This window comes from Talpa europaea (assembly GCF_964194135.1).
Source record: "Talpa europaea genome assembly, chromosome: 4".
Taxonomy (NCBI): domain Eukaryota; kingdom Metazoa; phylum Chordata; class Mammalia; order Eulipotyphla; family Talpidae; genus Talpa; species Talpa europaea.
This window is the reverse complement of record NC_140070.1, coordinates 71,899,569-71,923,005: the sequence shown is the minus strand read 5'-3', so window position 1 is coordinate 71,923,005 and position 23,437 is coordinate 71,899,569. Positions and strand designations below refer to the sequence as shown.

The following is a 23,437-nucleotide window of genomic DNA, read 5'->3' as shown; positions in this document are numbered from 1 at the left end:
TTTACATTGTATAAACACTGCAATTTTTAGGATAGGCTAATATTTCCATCTGCAGAGTCAGACATTTCTGTAAAAAATATAATATGAAAGGTATAATAAAATGATATGTAAGTACATGAATCCTTTTAAAAAAAAAAAGATTTTATTTATTTATGCATATAAGAGCTGTGGTATAGGCCAGAGGATGGGGGGGGGGGTGAGAGGATTCACCAAAGACAGAGTGGGGAACAGAACAGGCAGACTGACTGAAGCGCACTGCTAAAGGGAGCAGAGGGTAAGGCAAGAGAGGTCTGCTGAGCCATGTGGGCTGCTCTGTGGCCAGCCGGGGTATCGAACTTGTGCTGCAGAGGCTGCTGACAGCTTCACAGGTTAAGCCTCAACCCCCTGCGCTACTAGGGAGGCCCAGTGCATGAATTCTTAATCCATACCTTAGCAAAATAGTATTTTCACATTTAAAAGATAAAACTTTGAAATTAACATTTAGTTTTCTTACCTTTCTGGGTATGTAACTGATTTTAACATGAGGCGATAGATGCTGTATTTGCATGTCAAACATAGCTGATTTGAGGTCTGAAAATATGTCAAACCAATGCTTGAAATATTTACATCATTTAATAATTGAGCAAGAATCTTGACTTCTTGAAGTTTATAAAATGATGTATTCTTCCTGAAAAGAAAATTTCATATACTCAGCATTTTAGTAAATGAGAAATGCAATTTGACTCTAAAATTAATATACTCTTAATACAATGTGAGAGATAAATCTTATAGGAAAATGGGCCAAATAACAAAATATTTGTGAAAATATTTATTGAAAGCAGTAATTTAAAACAATAAGACATTAACAATAGCATATATATCCTCATACACAAATATTTGGGGAATGCATTTGGGGAAAAAAAATTAAGTCCTCTTGTTTTCCAGACTAGTTGTCTAGACTGTAAATTTGGCTAAGATTAGAGAAGTCACCTATGCTTCTTTTTTTAGACTCTTGTACAGCTATTTCAGATTGATATAATCCCTTGATTTTATGTCCCCTTTTATCAAAATTTTGTGTAGTAAAGAATAACTACAAAAGTCTAAGATTCAGAAGAGAAAAATAAAGGCAAAATTTAATAAGCATAATTTCCTGAGCATTTATAATGTACCCAGAACTATAATAAAGCTTGATCTACTTAACCTCACCTAATAATCCAATAACTCCTTTCACTGAGTAACTTTAGTATTGCCATTTTACTGATGGGAAAAGTATCAGAGCAATCAAGTGCCTTTACTAGATTCAGATAGTTCATACAAAGCAAGAATGCTAACACAGCCATACCAAAGCTCTTTACCACTCGATTCAATTTCTCATCACTATGTACCAGAATGTTGGGCCCCAGAGTCATTTAGATCAATATGAACATAGATGACAACACAGAGGAGGAAGAGTGGAAGAAAAAGGGATAAGACGGGAGGAGAAGAGAAGGAGCAAGGGAGAAAACAGATTAAAAAATATATATACAAGACCTCCCTGGTGGTGCCAGAGGTTAAGATTCAGCACTATGAAGCTATCCGCAGCCACTGCAGTACAAGTTTGATCCCTGGCCAGGGAGGTGACCCACCTGGCACAGCAAACCTCTCCTGTCTCGCCCGCTGCTCCCCTCAGCAGTGTATTGTATTGTATTTCATTCAGTCCAACTGTTCTGTTCCCCACTCTGTCTCTGGTGAACCCTCTCACCCCCCACACCTCTGGCCTGTACCCCAGTTATTGTATGCATAAATAAATAAATCTTTAAAAACAAATAAAATTTAAAAATATATATACAAGTGTTATATGATAACATATGCTGAAGAGTGTGATTCTGCACATCTAAATCATATACAATATTACACAATAATGTTACATCTAAAAAAAAAACCTGTTGAAATAAACTCATCCATGAAGACAATAGACTTCTCAAAGTCCCTCTTTGCTCCTCCCTGGTAGTTACCACCTCTCCTTAACAAAACAGATGTCACTAGTCATATCTCTACTTTTTGCCTAAGAGCGTACCAGATTTGTCAGAGATACTTTAGCATCAACATATGCAGATGGTTTAGAATCCTGATTTTTTTTATCTTTGGGTGCATGAAAACAAGTTACAAAGTCAGTAAGAAAAGCCAGGGTACATGCGTTACCTATCATATCCACCTATTAAATTTTCTGCAATCTCTTTATTAAGGATAGCACTGTGAACAAGACATTATATGAACAAGACATTATATGAAAAACAAGCCAAGGTGGTTTGGTAAGAAGAATACTGAAACAAGAGTTAAAAAGAAAGTCTTTTCCCTTTTGTAACTCTTTAAGTCATGTATTACATAATACAAATTATTTAGTCTCTTTCATGTTCAATATCTTCCTCCATAGAATGAAAAAAGAGTCCAATACCTAAGATCCTTTTAATATTTAACATTTTAAGTTTCCCTGGGTAAAAAATGTATACCTAAATTATCTTCTAAGGTAGATGTTTAAGAAAGTAAATATTAAAAGAAAAAATAGTAAATTATACTTACTCATAGAGTCTTGCCTCTTCAACAATTCCAAGTTGGTTTAAAAATTTAAATGTAATATGTCCATCCTTCATAGTTTTATCCAGAACCATTATACTGAGAATAAAATAATAGGCTATAAAACAAAAATAGAGAATGCAATTTACGTTATTTTTAACTTGACTTTTATACACATGTAGCTGTGTATGCATGTGTAATACATGTAACCTAGGCACATAAAATATATGCAAATAGCATTGAGTCATTCACTTAGTAAATGAACAATATCATTTACTGCTTGTAAATTTTTAACTAATCTTGAAAATAGGAATGAGAAAGCCTGTCACAGTTGTAAGAGCATATAGTTAGTGGATCCTTACCAGTCTGCAAAAGAAAAATAGTATGTCTAAGGTAAATACAAGGTTACTTAATTACTGATTACTAGTTCTAGCTACACTAACTTGAAAAATGTAATTCTGAATTACACTGTTTGTTTTAAAATGGCTGCAAAACTAAAACAGCTTATACAGTGTGAACTCACAATAACTCTTGTTCAAAATGCACCTACCGAAATTGACATTATCTACTTTTCACAGGCAAGGATGCTGAACTCACTCCTATGCTCAATATTTTCAAGGATATAAAGAAAGTTATGGCTTTTTGTGGGTTTTTCTAAGGATATAGATAAAGTTATGACTTTCTTTGGGTTTTTCTAAGCATTGTTTAAAATACTAATAACTTACTACAGAATGGATGTGTGTCAGTAGTATCCAAAAACACGATGGTCCTAAGAGATCTTTTTTCTATTCTTTCTAGAAGACAATGCATGTATATTATATCAAAGGGAACATAGATGTGATACATGAACTATCTGTGAGACATACATGAACTAAAATTGTGCATGCTAACTGTTAAATGTTGCTACTACACAGTCACAAGTACCTTCCTGCCTTATGCCTCACAGTACTGCCTCAAATAATGTAATGTATTTATGAATGAATTTTATCAGTTTCTAACACAAGAAATATAAAGGAACATGTCTGACTTGGAAATGCCCAGCTTTAGATAAAATACTTTGATTCACCTCACTCAACAGAATGGATATTCAGATTTGCTCAGATGATTTCTGACAGTATGACATCAATATGTTACAGAATAAGTTTACCTCCTGCTACAAGTACATAAAAAATAAAGGGCCTCCCCTGGTGGCGCAGCGGTTGAGCACTAGGTTGTGAGGCTGCCCGCAGCCTCTGCAGCACCAATTCGATCCCCAGCCACCGGTGAGGGTCCCACAAAAAAAAATAAAAATAAAAATAAAAATCAGGATTTACGAACCAGAAGTTAAATAGACAACCAAACTTAGATGAGGAAAGGTGAAATATCAGGAGACAGAAATGCAAAATTAAACAAGACTAAAAGGACTGGAACCCTGAATACCCCAGGATTGGGAACTGGATATAGCATCAACACATAGGCTGAAAGTGCCAACTTCTGTGCAGAAATAAGAAACACGATGCTTCAAATGAAGGGAGGGTGTAGTTTGACACCTCAACCAATATTAAAAAATCTGTTGCGGGGCCTCCCCGGTGGCGCAGCGGTTGAGCGCTGGGTTGCGAAACTGCGCGCGGCCTCTGCGGCGCCGGTTCGATCCCCGGCTGCTCCCCGGCCACCGGAGGAGGGTCCCACATGGCGTGCAGACCTCTCCTGCCGCCCGCTGCTCCCCTCAGCAGTGTGCTTCGGTCCTTCTGCTTGCTCTGCTCCCCGCTCTGGCTCTGGTGAATTCTCTCACCCTCCCGCGCTTCTGACTGTACCCAGTGCATGTATAAACAAAACAAACAAACCAACCAGCAAACAAATGAATGAAGCATGCCTCTATAAAAAAAAAAAAAAAAAAAAAAAATCTGTTGCATTTCTTTATGCAAATAACTAACAGAAACAGAAATTTTCAATAGTGTGGAAGCAAACACCTAGGAATAATATTTTCTTTAGTGGCAAAAGAATGCCTTATTTATTTATTGTTTTTTATTGAGTTAACATTGGTGTACATGCTGTTTGTATTTTGGAAGTACAGGATCCCCCTTTCCAGTCCAATGTACCCATAGTCCACCTCTGTAGTTCACTGTTCTCCCCCCCTACCTCGTGCTTGTCCTCCACCTGCCCCTCTCCCTCTGAATGTCTCCTAGCACTGAAAACTGTCAGACACTGTTGAAAGAAAGCAAAAAAGATATAAATAAGTGGAAAGATATTCCAGGCTGCTGGTTTGGAAGAATGAACATCATTAAAATGGCCATTGTACCTAAAATAATATACAGACTCAATACAACTTCTATTAAAATTCCAGTGGCAGGCCTCCCTGGTGGTGCAAATGGCTAAGTCTCAGCACCATCAAGCTATCAGCAGCCGTGAGTTCCATCAACCCACATGGCACAGCAGACCTCTCCTGTCTTACCCTCTGCTCCCCTCAGCAGTGTATTTCAATATATACACCTTTTCTGCTCCCCACTCTATCTCTGGTGAATCTTCTCACCCTCTGCACCTCTGGCCTATACTCCCGTTCTTGAATGCATAAATAAATAAATAATTCCAGTGGTATGTTTCACAGAAAGAGAAGAAATATAACATTAACAACAACAAAATAGAATAAACAATACTAAGATATTCATGGAATCAGGACCCCCCCCCCCCCCGGTAGCACAGGGGGTTAAGATGCAACCTATGAAGCAATCCGCAGCCACTGCAGCACAAGTTCGATCCCTGGCCAGGAAGCTACTCACATGGCGCAGCAGACTTCTCCTCTAGCCCGCTACTCCCCTCAGCAGCGTATTTCAGTCTATCTGCCTGTTCTTCTCCCCACTCTGTCTCTGATGAATCCTCTCATCCCCCACAGCTCTGGCCTATACCCCAGTTCTTGTATGCATAAATAAATAAATCTTTAAAAAAAAGATATGTATGGAATCACAAAAGAAAAATGAAAAATAAAGGACCGTGATTGTTTCTTTTGGAAATATTACTCAATGCTTATGCTCATTTTATCTAAAAAAATCAACTTGTTATTGAATGTGTACAACTGGTTCTAACAAATTTTAAAGTTCCTTGAAAGTATATAATGGAATTTGAAAGGGTAGAAGAAAATATTTTTGTAAAATGTAAATTTGCATATAAAAGTAATCATTTGTTTAAAATGCTAATAACTTACTACAGAATGGCTGTGTGCCAGTAGTATCCAAAAACACGGTGGTCCTAAGAGATCTTTTTTCTATTCTTTCTATTAAAATATCTTTCCACAGCTCAGCTTGATAACCTAAGTTTTGAAAAATATAACATTAGAAATCAGACTTACACCAAAAAAAAAAATTTCAAATCACTAAAGGAACAAAAGAATAAAAGCATTACAATAAGTTGTGAATTTTGTAACTTAAAAATAATTTTAAAAATAATTTTGCATTCAATTTTAATTAAAATAGCACAATTTACGTGTAAGTGTCACAAATAATTCACTCCCCAGATATCTTATCAGAGCTTAGCATACCCATTATGGCTATAGCTCATTTAAAGCAGTAGTTTTTATTATTATATAGTATTATAAATTCAGAATTTTTACTTGTAACTCTCATTCATAAATTCAGTCAATTGGTTAGCTAAAACATTAGCACAAAATTTAGCTCCATGAATATATCCCCATATATTCCCCATATATTATATATATAAATATATGTATATATATTATAGATAGTAGTTATATTAACTATATATTGTATCTACAATATACATGTCAGATAAATGCATTATATGTACATATAGAATATGTGTTTTACACACACGTACAAGATGCTTCTGACTTCATATATTTGTCTATTTCCACATTGCCACCTTCAAACTTGAGATTTGAATGTACTAGAAAGCATACAGAAGTGAGAATTTAGTGGTTTGATTCTAGTTCTCACTTGTAACCTTAATGAATCCATTTGTTCACACAGGAATTACAATTTTCTCATTTATATAGAAAACTGACTGAACCAGAAAAGCAATTGTACAAACAAGAAGTCTCAAGAGGGCCTCCCTGGTGGTGCAGGGATTAAAGACAGCGCTATCAAGCTATCAGCAGCCACTGTAGCATAAGTTCGATTCCCTGCCAGCCAGGGTGATGAGCCACATGGTGTAGCAGACCTCTCCTGTCTCGCCCACTGCTCCCCTCAGCAGTGTATTTCAGTATATCTGCCAGTTCTGCTCCCCACTTTGTCTCTGGTGAATCCTCTCACCAACACCCCTGACCTCAGGCCTACACCCCAGCTCTTGTATGCATAAATAAATTAATCTTAAAAAAAAAGGAGTCTCAAGAGAGGGTCTCCCTGGTGGTGCAGGGGTTAAAGTCTCAGGGATACCAAACTATCACCAGATACTGCTGAATGAGTAAATGCCAGGCAGGGAGCTAACCCACCTATGGTACAGCAGACCTCTCCTGTCTCCCCTGCTGCTCCCCTCAGCAATGTATTTCAGTAGATCCTCCTGTTCCCCACTCTCTCTCTGCTCAATCTTCTCAACCACCCCGCCCCCCGCCATCTCTGGCATACAACCCAGTTCTTGTATGCATAAAAAATAAAAATAAAATATTTAAAATAAAAAAAAGAAGTCTCAAGAGAACTGGTCACACAAGATACCTTGTGAATACAAAGGGTCTATGAGAAAATAAGTCTGGCAAAGCTGCACAGTAAATGCCTCACCTAGAGATTCTCTAAGTGTGTTAGTATAAACCTTCTACTGACAAAAAAAACTACCGGGAGCTATTTAATTCAGACTTTGTAATCGCTATCCATTTCATTGAGACCCTTAGGCTTTGAAAACATTTTTGTCAGAGCCTGTCATGATACTGATCACATATATCTTGTTCATAACATGTTTGGAACCTAGTATTTTCTTTTGAAAACCTGGAACAAACCGTCTCTAATTTTCTTTGGAGTTCTAACATTCCATGTTTCTGTGGATTGCTTTCACGCTATAATTTCCCACTAGCAGACTGGTTATGAGAAGCTGAGTGTTTAACTGCTCCTACTAAACATTATCAATTTCAAAAATGTGAACCATCTATGGTTCATGTCTACTTGCAAATGTAAAGCTAAATCCGATTCACATCTCCTCACTTGCTCCTAAAACTCCTTGTAACAAAACCTTCAGTGCCACTAAGACTGCACAAGTCTTTCTTTAAATGGAAATATAGCAATAGATGAATGATCAATAGGTAAGATGAGATCCTTTTGTGCATCAGAAAAGTGATCACCATGAAGTTGCCAAATTTGCCCACAACACTGAGCATAGAAAGGCAGTTTATCAAGTTTCTCTCACTAAATATCTTGAAAATATTTAGTAGAAAATTAACCATTTTCTCTGGTTGTTCCACAATTTTTCTATAAAATGTTGACTTATTCATAAGCACATATGAAAACATTTAACAGAAAATACTAACACAATTATGTTATTCATTTTCACCAAGAATTATAGTAATAACAATCTCTCTTACCTAGCCTAGGACATGATTTCTTCTTAAAATCATCACAATCCATGCACAAACCAATCTTGTAATCTTTGTATGAAGTACAAGGAAATGAGATAAAATTGCAGCCTGTTTTCAGAGCAGCCATGAACAAGTAAACTGCTCTCTGGTGGTCACATTTAATAAAATTAATACCTTAAGGGTAAAATAAAGAAAAAGAACTGTAGAAGCACTAAGCTAAATACAAGCAAATTAGAGAAAAAAATCAAGATTAAGTTGTTCTCAATACTATGCACCTGATGAATATTAAAATGTTGCCTGGAATATACAGTTTTATCTCAAGCAACTAAAGAAATGGTACCATTGAAAACAATGCCTTTACATGAGATTTATGAGCAATGTTCTAAAGTAATAATGAACAAAGCATAGCATCTAATTCAACAACAAAAAAACACAAACATTGCACTACTATACTAATAATTCATGTGCCCTAGTCTCCTTTTTAAATTCATAATACTAACATTTCTACCCAGTGTCAGAGGTGACCATGAAGCCAGTGCCACTAGGATATATTGTGTCCCTTCTCTTACCCAAATTCTTATATCTTTATCCCTTTTCAAGCTGCAGTAGTCATTAGCCATGTGTTCTATCAATAGTTGTCACTATAAGATCTAAGAACATTGTTTGCTATGGTTTTAAAAGGAGCCAAATTCCACACCTAAGTAGCTGCTTAGCCATCTATGTATAGAATGAGCAAATGCAAGAGTTTATAAATCTGTGTTTGTACACTACTATGATGATGGTACAGATTAAACAATGACCCAGATTTGTGTTAAACAACACAATAGCTATAACTGCTTCTTACACTGGCTTACACCTTCTCCTATTGAAGATGATAAACTAAAACTATAGCTAGAGCTCATCCATGACCAAACGAAATGATACTGGTAACCTTTGTCAACTGGAAGGGAGCAAACTAAACAATTTCATTAATAATGCTCCTGAATCATGGGTACTAGTGATCAAAAGCTTACCCACAGATTAAGAGAACAAAAAAAGCAAACGGATTTCCTTTCATCCTTTTGAATTATATACATGTAATTCATTCAAAAATACTGTTGGTATACCTGAAAAAATTGATTTAGGACAGCCAGGTTGTTTTTTTCCTCCATTTGGATAAAAATCTATATGCCCCAAAGGTTCTTTAACTCCTAAACCTAAGGAAAAAGAAAAAAACAACCAGTAACCACAAAATGTATTAATCAGGTCAGTAACACTTGCATAAAACAAAATATCCTATAAAATACACTGAAAGTGATGCCTTAAAATTTGAAATCAAAATAAAATAAATGCTATTCTTAAAAAGATGAGATTTCTGATATTACTTCCTCAGATTAATTCCTTGTGAATTTTATGTCATTAATTTAACATATTTACCATTCACTAATTCACTATGTGACAGTCACAGCTCCTTATGTTTTGAGTATAGAAGTGAATAGGACAAAAATCCTGGTTGGAATGGAAAATTATATTCTAGAAGGTGGAAAATAAAAAGGGAAAATACAGTATTTCAGATATAACAAAATTCGGAAAGAAAAATTAGGTAGTATAAAAGTCTAGTAAGTGACTATGGGGGTAAAGGTTGCACTTGTAAGAATTAGATAAGGAAATTTCCTACTCAGGAAGTGAAAGTTGAGGGAGACCTGAAGGATATGAGTAAGACAGTGAACCAAGTAGACATCTGTGTGAACTTGTCTGGGTATTTTTAGAAACCAGGGTACTAAAGTGTAATCATAATATACATAATAGCAAGAAAATAAATGCAGAGACATAACTGAAAAACATCAGGATCTTTAAGCAGGGAGAGGATATAAGCATATCAATAATTTAATTAATAACATGAACATAATTAATTATTGCTTATCAAATTCCTGTTTTCAGGTTGACATGCCACTTTTGAAATCACAAGGAGGAAAGCTGAAGACAGCGAGCCATTTGACAACACAGGAAATGACTAGCTCTAAGAAACCCTGTTAGTGAGAAACATAGTTATTATATAATTACAGACATCATTATTTTACCCACTACTCTTTCTCCTCTTCCCCAGTGTCTACATTTCCTATTTTATCTTCAAATAATTAAGCAGTAAATCTTGCATTTTTACCATTGACATCAGAATGAATGACATCCACAAACTTTGCATCACTATAATCTAATCTGTCATTTGACGATTTTCCAGAGAATTTTGGCCCAGCAGGGTCAAGACCTGAAATTCAAGAACACTAAAAATCAATGAATCAAATCTTACTACCAAGTTCAATTAGTTATAGTGCATTTTCATTACATTGTAAACATAAGAAACCTACACAGTTTTAGCCTAAACTTGTCCAAAAACATGTCTAAAAATAAATGAAATTAGATGAATAGCAAGTGTTTTTGTCACCAGACTTTTTGACTTACGATGTAAATTACGTTTGGATAAACTCACCCTATATCGAAAATATTATAAGCAGAAAATTGATGTAATACACTTAACCCGCCAAATATATTTGCTTAGTCTAGTTTATCTTAAACATGCTCAGCACACTTCCATCAGCCTGCACTGGGCAAAATCATATAACACAAAGCCTACTATATAAGAAAATGCTAAATGTTTAATATAATTGTATACTATACTTAAAATGAAAACCAGAATAGTTATTTACCCTCATGATCACATGACTATGCTAGCTATCACAGCTGCATCTTGAGAAAATATCAAACCATATATAATAACTAGCACAGGAAAAAGGCCAAAATTCAAAATCTGAGGTCCAATGTGTGTCACTTTACTACCATTGTAAAGCCAAAAAATGAAAAATTGAACCATCATAAATCAGTAACCATTTGCATTTTTTTGACTGACCCTTGAAAGCAGACCCTTTTGGGAGGTGGGAGGCAGAATAGAAAATAGAGACTAGAGACAAGAGGAGAGCACAACGCATTACGACAGAGGACTGTGGGTGCTTTCATGGTGGGAAAACTATGGTGACCATGCCTGAGAGAAGAAATCCTACATTGTGAACAATAAGCAAGAATGTTTACAAAAATTAAAAAGTTTTAAAAATCTGTATTTGAATAATATTTATTATTACCAATCTTAAGAGTTTATTAAAAATCCTGTGTTAATACTACAGATACCTCAACAAAAAAAACTCCCATTTTGAGACTTCAACACACCACTATCAACAATGGATAGATCAACAAGACAAAAAATAAGCAAAGAAACTAAAGCTCTAAATAAGGACCTAGAGCATTTGGGCTTAACAGACATCTATAGAACACTAAACCCCAAAAAAACGGAGTACACATTTTTCTCAAGCACACACGGATCATTCTCCAGGATCGATCACATACTGGGGCACAAGACAAACATCAACAGATACACCAAGATTGAAATCATACCAACCATCTTTTCTGACCATGAAGGCATCAAACTAGAAATAAACCATAAAAAGAAGGCAAGGAACTTTCCTACCTCGTGGGGATTAAAAACCACACTACTAGAAGACCACTGGACTAATGAGGAGATGAAAGAAGAAATTAAAAAATTCTTTGAATTAAATGACAAGGAGGACACCAATATCCTAAATGTATGGGATGCAGCAAACGCAGTAATAAGAGGAATATATATAGCAATAGAAGCTCGCATCAAGAAACAAGAAAGAACTCAAAGAAACAACTTAATCTCGAAGCTCAAAGATCTAGAAAAAGAACAACAAAAAAAAAACCAAAACCAGTAGAAGAAAAGAAAAGAAATAATAAAAACCAAAGCAGAAATAAATGAAATTGAAACTAAAAAAACAATCCAAAAGATCAATGAAACCAAGAGCTGGTTCTTCGAAAAAATCAATAAAATAGACAAACCACTAGCCAGGCTCACAAAGGAAAAAAGGGAGAAAGCACAAATAAACAGGATCATAAATGAAAGAGGAGAAATCACAACGGACACAGCAGAAATCAAAAGAATAATCAGTAGCTACTATGAACAGTTATATGGAAACAAGTTCAACAATCTAGAGGAGATGGACAAATTCCTACAACTCTACAATCACCCAAAGCTAGATAAAGAAGAAATAGAACACCTAAACAGACCAATTACAAGCAGAGAAATTGAAATGGTAATCAAAAACCTCCCCAAAAACAAAAGCCCAGGACCTGATGGATTTACAAATGAATTCTACCAAACATTCAGAGACAAATTAGTGCCTATCCTTCACAAACTCTTCCAAAAAACTGAGAAGGAAGGGACAATACCAAACACGTTCTATGAAGCCAACATTACACTAATACCAAAACCGAACAAGGACAACACAAAAAAGGAAAACTACGGCCAATCTCCCTAATGAACACTGATGCAAAAATCCTCAATAAAATTTTAGCTATCAGAATCCAACAATGTATCCATAAGATAATTCACCACAACCAAGTAGGATTCATTCCAGGGACACAAGGATGGTTCAACATCCGAAAATCAATCAACGTTATCCAACACATCAACAAAAAGAAATATAAAAACCATATGATAATATCAATAGATGCCAAGAAATCTTTCGACAAAGTGCAACACCCATTCATGATAAAAGCCCTTGAAATTCTTGGGATACAAGGAACACACCTCAACATCATAAAGGCCATCTATGACAAGCCAACAGCCAGTATCATTCTCAATGGTGAAAAGCTGAAAGCAATTCCATTAAGATCTGGAACAAGACAAGGATGTCCACTCTCACCACTGCTTTTCAATATAATACTGGAAGTCCTAGCCAGAGCAATAAGACAAGAGAAAGACATCCAAGGAATCCAAATAGGAAAAGAAGAAGTCAAACTATCACTATTTGCAGATGATATGATAATATACATAGAGAACCCCAAAAACTCCACAGAAAAACTAATTCAACTCATCAATCAGTTCAGCAAAGTGGCAGGATACAACATCAACACGCAAAAGTCAGTAGCCTTCCTATACACAAACAATAAATCTGAAAAAGAAGAAATAAAAAAAAACATCCCTTTTATTATCGAAACAAAAAAAAATCAAATATTTGGGAATAAATCTAACAAAAGAGGTAAAGGACCTATACAAAGAAAACTATAAAACACTGTTAAAAGAAATAGAAGAAGTCACAAAGAAATGGAGAGACATCCCCTGCTCATGGATTGGAAGAATAAACATTATTAAAATGGCCATCCTACCAAAAGCAATATACAGATTCAATGCTATTCCAATCAAAATTTCAATGTCATTCTTCAAAGAAATAGAACAATTATTTATGAAATTCATATGGAATCACAAAAAACCCCGAATAGCCAAAGCTCTCCTGAAAAAAAAAAAAAAGAAGGGAATGGAGGCATCACACTCCCAGACTTTAAACTCTACTACAAAACCATAATCATCAAAACTGCATGGTATTGGAACAAGAACAGACACACAGACCAATGGAATCAAATAGAAAATCCAGAAATAAACCCACAGATTTATGGTCAACTGATCTTTGACAAAGGAGCAAAGAAAGTTTGCTTTCTTTGCATTGGAGCAAACAAAGTTTGTTCAATAAATGGTGCTGGGAAAACTGGGTCGCTACATGCAAAAGAATGAAGCTTGACCACTACCTCACACCATACACAAAAATCAACTCAAAATGGATTAAAGAACTAGACATAAGACCTGAAACCATAAAATACATAGAAGGAAATATAAGCGAAACACTATGTGATATTCACATCAAAGACATCTTTACAGACACATCACCCAAAGCAGTGATAGTGAAGGCAAAGATAAACAGCTGGGACTACATCAAATTAAAGAGCTTCTGCACAGCAAAAGAGACAATAACAAAAACAAAGAGAAACCCCACCAACTGGGAGAACATTTTTGCACACAACACTAATGATAAAGGACTGATCACAAAAATCTGCAAAGAGCTGATGAGACTCAACAACAACAAAGAAAATAATCCAGTCAAAAAATGGACAGAAGAGCTAAAAAGAAATTTCTCTGAAGAGGAAATGCAAATGGCCAACAGGCATATGAAAAAATGTTCAACATCACTTGTAATCAGGGAAATGCAAATCAAAACTACCATGAGATACCATCTTACACCAGTGAGAATGGCACATATTAAGAAAACTAACAACAACAAATGTTGGCGAGGGTGTGGAGAAAAAGGAACTCTCCTGCACTGTTGGTGGAAGTGCAAACTGGTCCAACCACTATGGAGAGCTGTGTGGAGATTTCTGGACCTACTAAACATAGAGCTTCCATATGATCCAGCAATTCCACTCCTAGGTATGTACCCAAAGGACACAGAAACATAAATTCCAAAGAACACCTGCACCCCTATGTTTATAGCAGCACTGTTTACAATAGCTAAGCTTTGGAAACAGCCCAAATGCCCAAAAATAGATGACTGGATCAAGAAGATGTGGTACATATACACCATGGAATATTACTCAGCATTCAAAAATGATAAACACATGCAATTTGCAGCAACATGGATGGCGCTGGAAGGGATCATGCTCAGTGAAATAAGCCAGAAAGTAAAAGAAAAATACCAGATGGTCTCACTCATTGCAGGAATCTAGAAGACTTAAATAAGGGACCAGGAAAATTAATAACTATAAGAAAGTGAAAATCAAAATCAACAAGAAACTATGAACCAGAGACACTTTTTGGGGGGTGGGGGGTGGGAGGGGAGGGATTGGGGTCAAAATGGGGGGTTGTAATTGTATGGGGAATATAAAAATAAAATCTATTATTTAAAAAAATAATAAAAAAAATAAAATGAACAAATATTAAAAAAAAACTCCCATTTTTGACCATTTTTATTTGAAGAGTAATAAATAATAAAGCAGCAGTAATTTATATTTTATAAAAAGTAATGATTACTAATCCTGGGGGGTGAGCAATGAGGAACATCCTGGTCCTGTCTTAAACTCTGAATCTCACTAGTTCATCTTGGATCTACCTACATGTTTAAAATAATCTTTATATTTCAAGTGGAATTTGAGCTGTGGGATAAAACATATTATTTTATCTGATCTATCTTTCTCACAAAGAATTTCCCACACATTTGAGTAAAAAAAAATGTTAAATATAGATTATTAAATATATTATTTCTAGTATATTTGAAATTCTGAATAAAAACTCCAGACTTGTGATCTATGGGAGAGTGTCAATAGAAGGAGAGAGGGAAAAAATCAAGTTCAATGCCTAGCAGAAAAAACAATTTTAAAAAATATTTTAAAAAGTAAAAATAAAATGTTGCTTGTCTCCAGCCCTTTTATTATGCTTAATATATGTTACACCTAATATATTTAGTCCACCTGACTGGATGAAGCAGAAACTTCTCTTCCGATAAAGGCAGGTAGGTAGTTTATCCCCTCTAAATCCTGATGATGAGCTTGGTATGTTGGATCATTCAAACTATATTCACATGTTAGTAAAAACACCATAAATTAGGTGGGGTTGCCATCATTCGAGCTCAGCTAGTGTAGCAATTGACTTTGGGTGCTAGAGACTCTTTTGTAAATCCTGGCTCAGCTTTTACTAATTTGTGACCCTCCTACACTCATTCAGCTAACCCCAGTTTCCACATTTATATAATGGGAATAACAATAAAAAAGATCAGAGTAAGTAAGTTTAGGTATACTTGAGTTTTATAGAGTTCTAACTACCTATACAAGTTATTCACCTCTCCCTTCCTCCTTTGCTTAGCTAAATGACTCTATAAATGTTTATAAACACTCAAAATTATTATAATTCTTCTATGGGCATAGATCTCATTAACTGTAAAAGAGCTAAATTGATGGGGTAAAGATACTACCTCAGTAGTTCTAAAATCACCACTACCAAAGGGAAGCATGAAACCCACATGAGGGCCTCCCTGGTGGCCTAAGAGGTTAAGCACAGCATTATTAAGTTATCTATAGCCTCTCCAGCCTCTGCAGCATGAGTTCCATCCCTGGCCGTCTAGGGAGCAACCCACATGGTGCAGCAGACCTCTCCTGTCTTGCCCGCTGCTGCCCTCAGCAGTGCATTTCAGTCAATCTGCCTATTCTGCTCCCCACTCTGTCTCTGGTGAATCCTCTCTCTCTCTCTCTCTCTCTCTCTCTCTCTCTCTCACACACACACACACACACACACACACACACACACACACACACACACGCCCTGCACCTCTGGCCTGTACCCCCAGCTCTTCTATGCATACATAAATCTTTAAAAAAAAAAAAAAAAAGGCCTCCCCAGTGGCGCAGCAGTTGAGCGCTGGGTTGCGAAGCTGCTCGCAGCCTCTGCAGTGCCGATTCGATCCCCGGCCACCTGGTGAGGGTCCCACATGGCGTGCAGACCTCTCCAGTCGCCCGCTGCTCCCCTCAGCAGTGTACTTCGTCAGTCTTCCTGCTCTGCTCTCCTCTCTGGCTCTGGTGAATTCTCTCACCCTCCCGCGCTTCTGACTGTACCCAGTGCTTGTATAAATAAACAAATAAATCTTTAAAAAAAAAAAAAAAAGAAAAGAAAACCCACATGAGCATTATTTGGTGAGTAAGCTTTAGAATTTCAATGACATTCTTATGGAAATATGAGGGGAACTGGGATCCAGAATCCTTCAAGCTTAGATAACAATTTCTAATTCTCTTTCTGGTGTTCAAATAATATTTTTGAAAGGTGAATTATATCAGTATTTGTGAAAATTAAATATATTTTTAGTTAATTCACAAAACCAGTTTTTATTTCACATGCCAAATTATCCTCTGGATTGTAATAATAATAATGCGTTCTTAAAATTCACAGGGGGCTGCAGAAACTTGTCTTTTTCTTCCCAATTCCATATGGGTAACTTAAGTTCTGTAATGAATGAAACAAGACTTTAGAGTCAAAGACTTGTATTTGCATGTAATATAGAAAAATGTATACATTTGTGCATAATTTCTGTTTCTGCATTATTGTACCAAGTGATTTCCAATGCTGAAGGTATATTAAAAATTAATTTTATCACAAAATTTTACCTGTTATTCTTCCAAGTTGACCTTGAAATATCTTTCCAACAAATCCACTAATATGAGCCCCTAAGCTCACACCTATGAAATGAAAATTATCAAGAGATGCTCCATGCTTCTGCAATAGAAAAGGCAGTATTATGATTTTCATTTTAGAAAATGGCAAATTCTTGTGCAGTAATATCTAAAAGTCACTTTTTCTGGTTTAATCTATTTCTGGGAGGTAGGGAATGGAATTTTATTTCAAAGCAACTATATCCTTGCTCAATTTTTTCCTTAATGTACCTAAATTTTCCCTATTCACTTGTAATAATAGCATTTAACTTCTCATTACCAAATTTAAAAACCTTTTTCTGTTATGTAGAATTGTATATATGAAATACTACATTTAGTTAACAAAGCATTTTGTAATAATAATAAGACATTATTCATTACTTACTTTGAGTTAGTTACCTTGATAAGTGCCTTGTAAATTTCATATTAAATATTTACAATGGTCCTATAAGTTATTTATTTTTATTCAATTGCCTAAAACTGTTAACTGGCACCTATTAAGTGTTAAATAAATGGTGACTTACCTAAAGTTACACAGATAGATAGATAGATAGATAGATAGATAGATAGATAGAGCTACATATATGTGTGTACGTATGTGTGTATATATATATATATATGTATGTGTGATATATAATACTATAGATGGAAAGAAGGATTTCAATTACATTGCCAACTCCATAGCATCTCTTCTGTATTAAAATTTAAAATGGTGCCTCCCTGGTGGCCAAGGGGTTAAAGTCAATGCTATCAAACTATCGCCAGCCACTGCAGCATGAGTTCGATCCCTGGCCAGGGAACTAACCCACATGGCGCAGCAGACCTCTCCTGTCTCACCCGCTGCTCCCCTCAGCAGTGTATTTCAGTCAATCTAACTTTCTGCTCCCCACTCTGTCTCTGGTGAGTCCTCTCACTCCCCCGCACCTCTGGCCTACACCCCAGCTCTTATATGCATAAATAAATAAAATAAATCTTTAAAAAAAACCAAACTGAATGGAACAGAGACCTAACTCCAAGGCTGGCAGAAGTGTACTGCTTTTCAGACTGTTTTCCCTTAGTTTTACAAATTCACACTTGATTAACTATAACATACCAGTCAGATATCTAAAGAATCTGAGGATTATATAGTTTATCCCCTCTGTCTACACAGAATCACTACTTATCTTGAAGTAGATGTAAGGAGTTAATAAATCTTAAAAGTTTTTCAGGTAAAACAGATAAGCGAGTCTTTAAGATATTTTTTTAAAAAACAAGACACGCCATGTACAGGTATCAAATTATCCACTAAAACAAAGAGAAGATAGCTGCATACACTAGTATATGCTTATGAGAAAGAAAGAAGTATGCATTACCATTTTGTGATATTGTATGACATTTTTCATATTATATAACATATATTAAAAAATTCCAGACTTACCAAAAGATTGTGAATGGACTCACTCAATTTCACAGCAACTTTTCTGGTATTTTTAACTGCTCTATTATAAATAAAAGTTGTGGCACCCCTGTTCCAGTCTACTACAATTAGATTAATATCATCTTGATCCAACAAAACCCTTAGAAAGTTCTGAAGCCATGAAGGAATGGAACCAATTGGTCTATATCCATGAATGAGCCAGATTGTTTTCTTGCTTGTGTTGAAATTAGTGTTAAGTGAATTATCCTGTTCAAAGAGTGGCTCAGCACAGTTAAAGTTGTTCCTTGTATACATCATCAGAAACATCTCCAATTGGGGAACAAACAAATCTCTTAAAGAATCTTTTACACTTAGCCTAGAGAACTCAAGGCATGTTTTTTTTTTCTCTGAAATTAAAAAAAAAAAGTCAGTCAAACAGTGCTGGAATAGTATTTGAATCAATGCCTGTTGCTGTTTCAAAGAAAAGAATTAAATTTGGAGGATGGGGGGGATTTCATTTCATTAGCACTTAAACATAATTTACTGAGCAACTGCCATGTTTAAAAAAGTAATTATGTGAAAACTCTTTGGACTAGAAATAATCAAAAACTACAGTGAAACCAAGTAAACATTGTTCGCTAAAAATTAAGAATTATTTTGTCTGTACAAAATAGAAAAGGTGTGACTAAAGTTATTAACATTGCTATTAAGTGTTATGTACCTCAATTAGAGTACACAAATAGATTATGAACTTTAACAAATTTTGCAGAATACTTATATACATACAATAAACATCAGAAAAAATATATTTTACCTGACCAGGGATCAAATAAATACAAATTAAAGCAATAAGGAATCATTTTCTTTCTATCAAATTAAACAAAATGGAAAAATCTTTTTAATACTCTTGAGAGTATTGGGACAAACATTCACATTCATGGATGCTAAGAGCATAAACTGACACAATCACCTTGTGAAATTTTATGTATCTGGTTGTACAAACACATTCTCTTTAAAAAAATTATTTTCTCTTTTCTTTCTAGAATTTACATAATAAAATAGATAATATATTAAGTGTACAGACATTAATCATAGGATTATGCATAATTACAAAAAATTTAAACTACCTAAAATATATTATTCTCATTCATGTGTGCTTATTATCTATCTATCCATCCATCCATCCATTCATTTTTACGGCAAAAATGAAATAACTAAGTCAATCAATAACAATATTGACCACTAAGCAATGAAATAATATCTGTTTTCAGGTGATTTCAGAATTACATATTTTTTTCAAAATGAGCATACAGTTCCAACATATATATCTGGTTTAATTTGGTAAGAATTTTGGAAAACAATTTGTCAATATATAAAAAATTTTCACAAAAGTGTCAGTATATTTCAGCCTGATAATTCTAATTCTAATAATTTATCTCAAGATAACATACAGATATTTATAAAGAATGAACTAATAAACATTATTTTAATATAGGAGGATTAGAAGTGATTTAAATGCCCAGCAATGATATGATTAATTAAATTATGTATACATATATATTACTTAAACATGCAATAATTATTTGATAAACAATAACAACATGCATTAATTGCAATCATCTTGGGATGAAAAGTATAAATGTAATTATTATCACAATTTAGAAGAAGAAAAAGGAGAAGGAAACGAAGAAGCAAAACTTGCATTAAGTTCCTAGGCTGACAGCTGAGATACGAGTAAGTCAAAAACATCATCCTTTATTTCTTCTAAGTGCTAGGGAATGAGGAAGTAGCAAGTAGGAATGTCTCAAGCCACAGTGCAATATCAGTGCTTCTTACTACACTGGATAAACTGTGCAGGGAATGGTGACCTTCCATCCACCTTCTCACCAGCTGGTACTCAAGAAGGTTTTTCACCTTCTTGCAATCAATGAATCCAAACTGCTAGTCTGCTCCAAACAAAGGCTGATTCTACCTGACCCCTAAAGTGAGTAAATCAATGTGACTTTTGTGGAAAATAAAGGAAAGAAATCACCCAAAAAAATCAACAGAGAAGGCTATTATCTGTTACCAGATGTAGACACAACTGCAGAAAACTCCTACAGCAACCTCATTAGAATGCAAGAAAAATCACATCTCAAAAACAGGAGCAAAAGGTCATTAAGAGAAAATATATTGAGGTAAAACAAAACAAAACAAAAACAGGATAAAATAAAAAATAGAGTAATGAGATACTCCAATTCAGGAGTGAAAATGCAACTGAGGAATAAAAATTCACAATATACATATGAAAACAAACATGGAAAATTTGCTATATTTATAGTAAAAGGGGAAGGGAGAGATTAAAATTATGAAAGGCAATATAGCTATGGGACAGAAAGTGATGTTTCAAATTAAAAACCATCAGTATTCTCCTGGTTGGAGTGATATTTGGAGGGGAAATGTTAGCAGTAACAATAATTAAAGGAATAATTGCATGCCAGGGTGTGGAAACTTAGGAAGCTCCTCAATGTAGACAAAATCATTTAATCACACTCACCAATAAACTTCCTAGAAACTGGTTTGGTTTTTGATGAAAGAGAAAAATATCCTAAAAATATCAAGGCAGAAAATGCAGGTTACAAATGTAGGAAAGCAGTTATGATGATTTCAGATCTGTCTTCCAAACCAATACATCAGCAGACAAAATTAAAATGAGGGGCCTCCCTGGTGGTGCAAGAGGTTAAGCACCGCACTATGGAGCAATCCGCAGCCTCTGCAGCACGAGTTCGATCCCCGGCCAGCAAGGGAGAAACCCACACGGCGAGGCAGACCTCTCCTGTCTCGCCTGCTGCTCCCCTCAACAGTGCACTTCTGTCAATCTGCATGTTCTGGTCCCCACTGTCTCTGGTGAATCCTCTCACCCCTCACATCTCTGGCCTGTACCCCAGCTTTTGAATGCATAAATAAATAAATCTTTTTAAAAAAATGAAAGAGGCCATCAGACATCAGCTAAGGAAATAAACAACATAATTTAGAAAAGAAAATATTCAAACAGCTCATAAACTTATTAAAATGTACAGTCTTCTTAAAAAGCAAAGATCAATTTAAATATTACCACATCATTTTACTATTATATCCATTGATCATTAACACTAATGTATATCACAGATTTAAAATGGTGAATATTTAGTAATCAACTAAATATATGACAATGAGAGACCAGAAAAATGAGTTTTGGTGCATACATAAGATGGAGACTACAGTATTTAAAAATCTACATATGTATACAGATGGATGTATTCATGTCCTAATTTTATCTATAAGATAATATAGTGTAGTACACATACACACATATATGCATATACGCACATTTATTAATAAAAATCATACAAAGTAAACCAATGCTTTGTTTGTGGTGATGTTATTTTTTTCTGTTTTTCTATGTTTTCTGTGCTATAATATTTTCTGACTTCTAGATCTAAAATATTCATTTGTTACTTTTACAGTGAGGAAGGCCCCACTTTCATGCATTATGCAAACATGAAATGTCTGTCAAGAAACTTCCAAATGAGTAAAATATAAATGATAAATTGTTACCATTTATAGTCTATATAAAAGACATATCTCCAGGATATATCATCAGCTCAAGAAGCCAATTGAATGAAAACAAGAAATAATTTTAATTTCTTAGTGATATTTTAAGGTTATTTGAGTGTGCACTCGAGTCTTTTAAAACGAAACTTAAAATAGAGAAAATGACTCCTTTTTGTAAAATCCCTACAGAAAACTACTCATTGTGAGCCTTAAAATTTGTTGCTTTTCTTATTATCATAAGGTAGAACAAGGTGTTCTTTATTACTATGAACCAGCAAATGATATTACTAAAATTACTAAACTAAAGTAACATAAACCAGGAGAATAAAGTTCTACTTTATTACCATAAGCGGTTTTGTTTTGTTTTTTTGTTATGCTTTGGCATAACATAAAACAAAAAGATTGTTGTAGTATACATTTACTCTTCAATTAATAACTTACCTATGTAAAATTTCTCTTGAAGAGAACAGTTATTTGAACATATGAAATTGAAACGAGATGTTTTGCAAGTCATGATTTTCAAATAATGAATTAATTTCTCTATTACTAAATTATTCTAATTTTCTATTGAATATTTCTATTAATTTTCTAGTTACATCTTCTTGTAAAAGGTTTCTAGTTACTAAATATATGAAAGGCAAATAAAACACTCAACATGCACATGCCAAATACATAAATATATATAAAAATATATATCTACACAATGTTTTTTCCATAATAATCTAATCTGCTTGTTATAATTATTGCCCATGCCATAGTGTATTTTTTCATGCCATGTCATAGCATTCTTTATGCCACAATGCAGACCATATTGATTATTTTATCACAGTTTTTAAGATAAATTAAATTATTGGTAAATATCTTACCAGATCTTGCCCAGCACATCAAACAGAGAAAAATGTAAACTCTCATTTGGAATCTGCTAAAAAGTGAAAAAGGCACACAGATTCACTAAGAAAAAACAATTCTGAAATTCATTTAGATTTTTTGTTGGTAAGAATGTCACAGTCTGGTAAGTTGGAATGTAAAAGGACTGAGCTTTTTTGCTCCTCCCTATTTGTTGAAAAGGTGAAGCAGCTTCTCTTTTTTCCATTTAGTTTGTGGTTGTGAGAAAGATTTTTAAGTCAAGGACTCTGTAATAAGTCACAAACCTTCAGCTGAATTTAAGGGAAAGAAAAAGTTAATTATATATATTTTTTATTCTTGTTAACCTCAGGATTTCAGAAGTGGTCAGGAAGAATAAGTCTGTTGAAAGCCTTGAGCAAATGTAGTATTAAAAAGTGCTAGAAATAGAAAGAGTCAGAAAAAGTTATGTTTTATGTTCATTTTGATTACAAACTTGTTTTTATATATCATAACATCAATAATGAAAT

General features: G+C 34.6%; 1 protein-coding gene across 1 annotated transcript; it reads right to left on the bottom strand.

The window, feature by feature from the left end:
* Positions 1-489: 489 nt before the first annotated feature.
* On the bottom strand, positions 490-22,976 carry LIPI (lipase I; the record flags this gene model as incomplete). The annotated part of the gene is made up of 9 exons (XM_084231899.1): positions 490-667; positions 2,539-2,650; positions 5,711-5,815; positions 8,030-8,197; positions 9,130-9,219; positions 10,167-10,268; positions 17,051-17,159; positions 18,513-18,898; positions 22,931-22,976. The coding sequence occupies 9 exons, from the start codon at positions 22,974-22,976 to the stop codon at positions 490-492; spliced, it is 1,296 nt and encodes a 431-aa protein (XP_084088025.1).
* Positions 22,977-23,437: the final 461 nt, after the last annotated feature.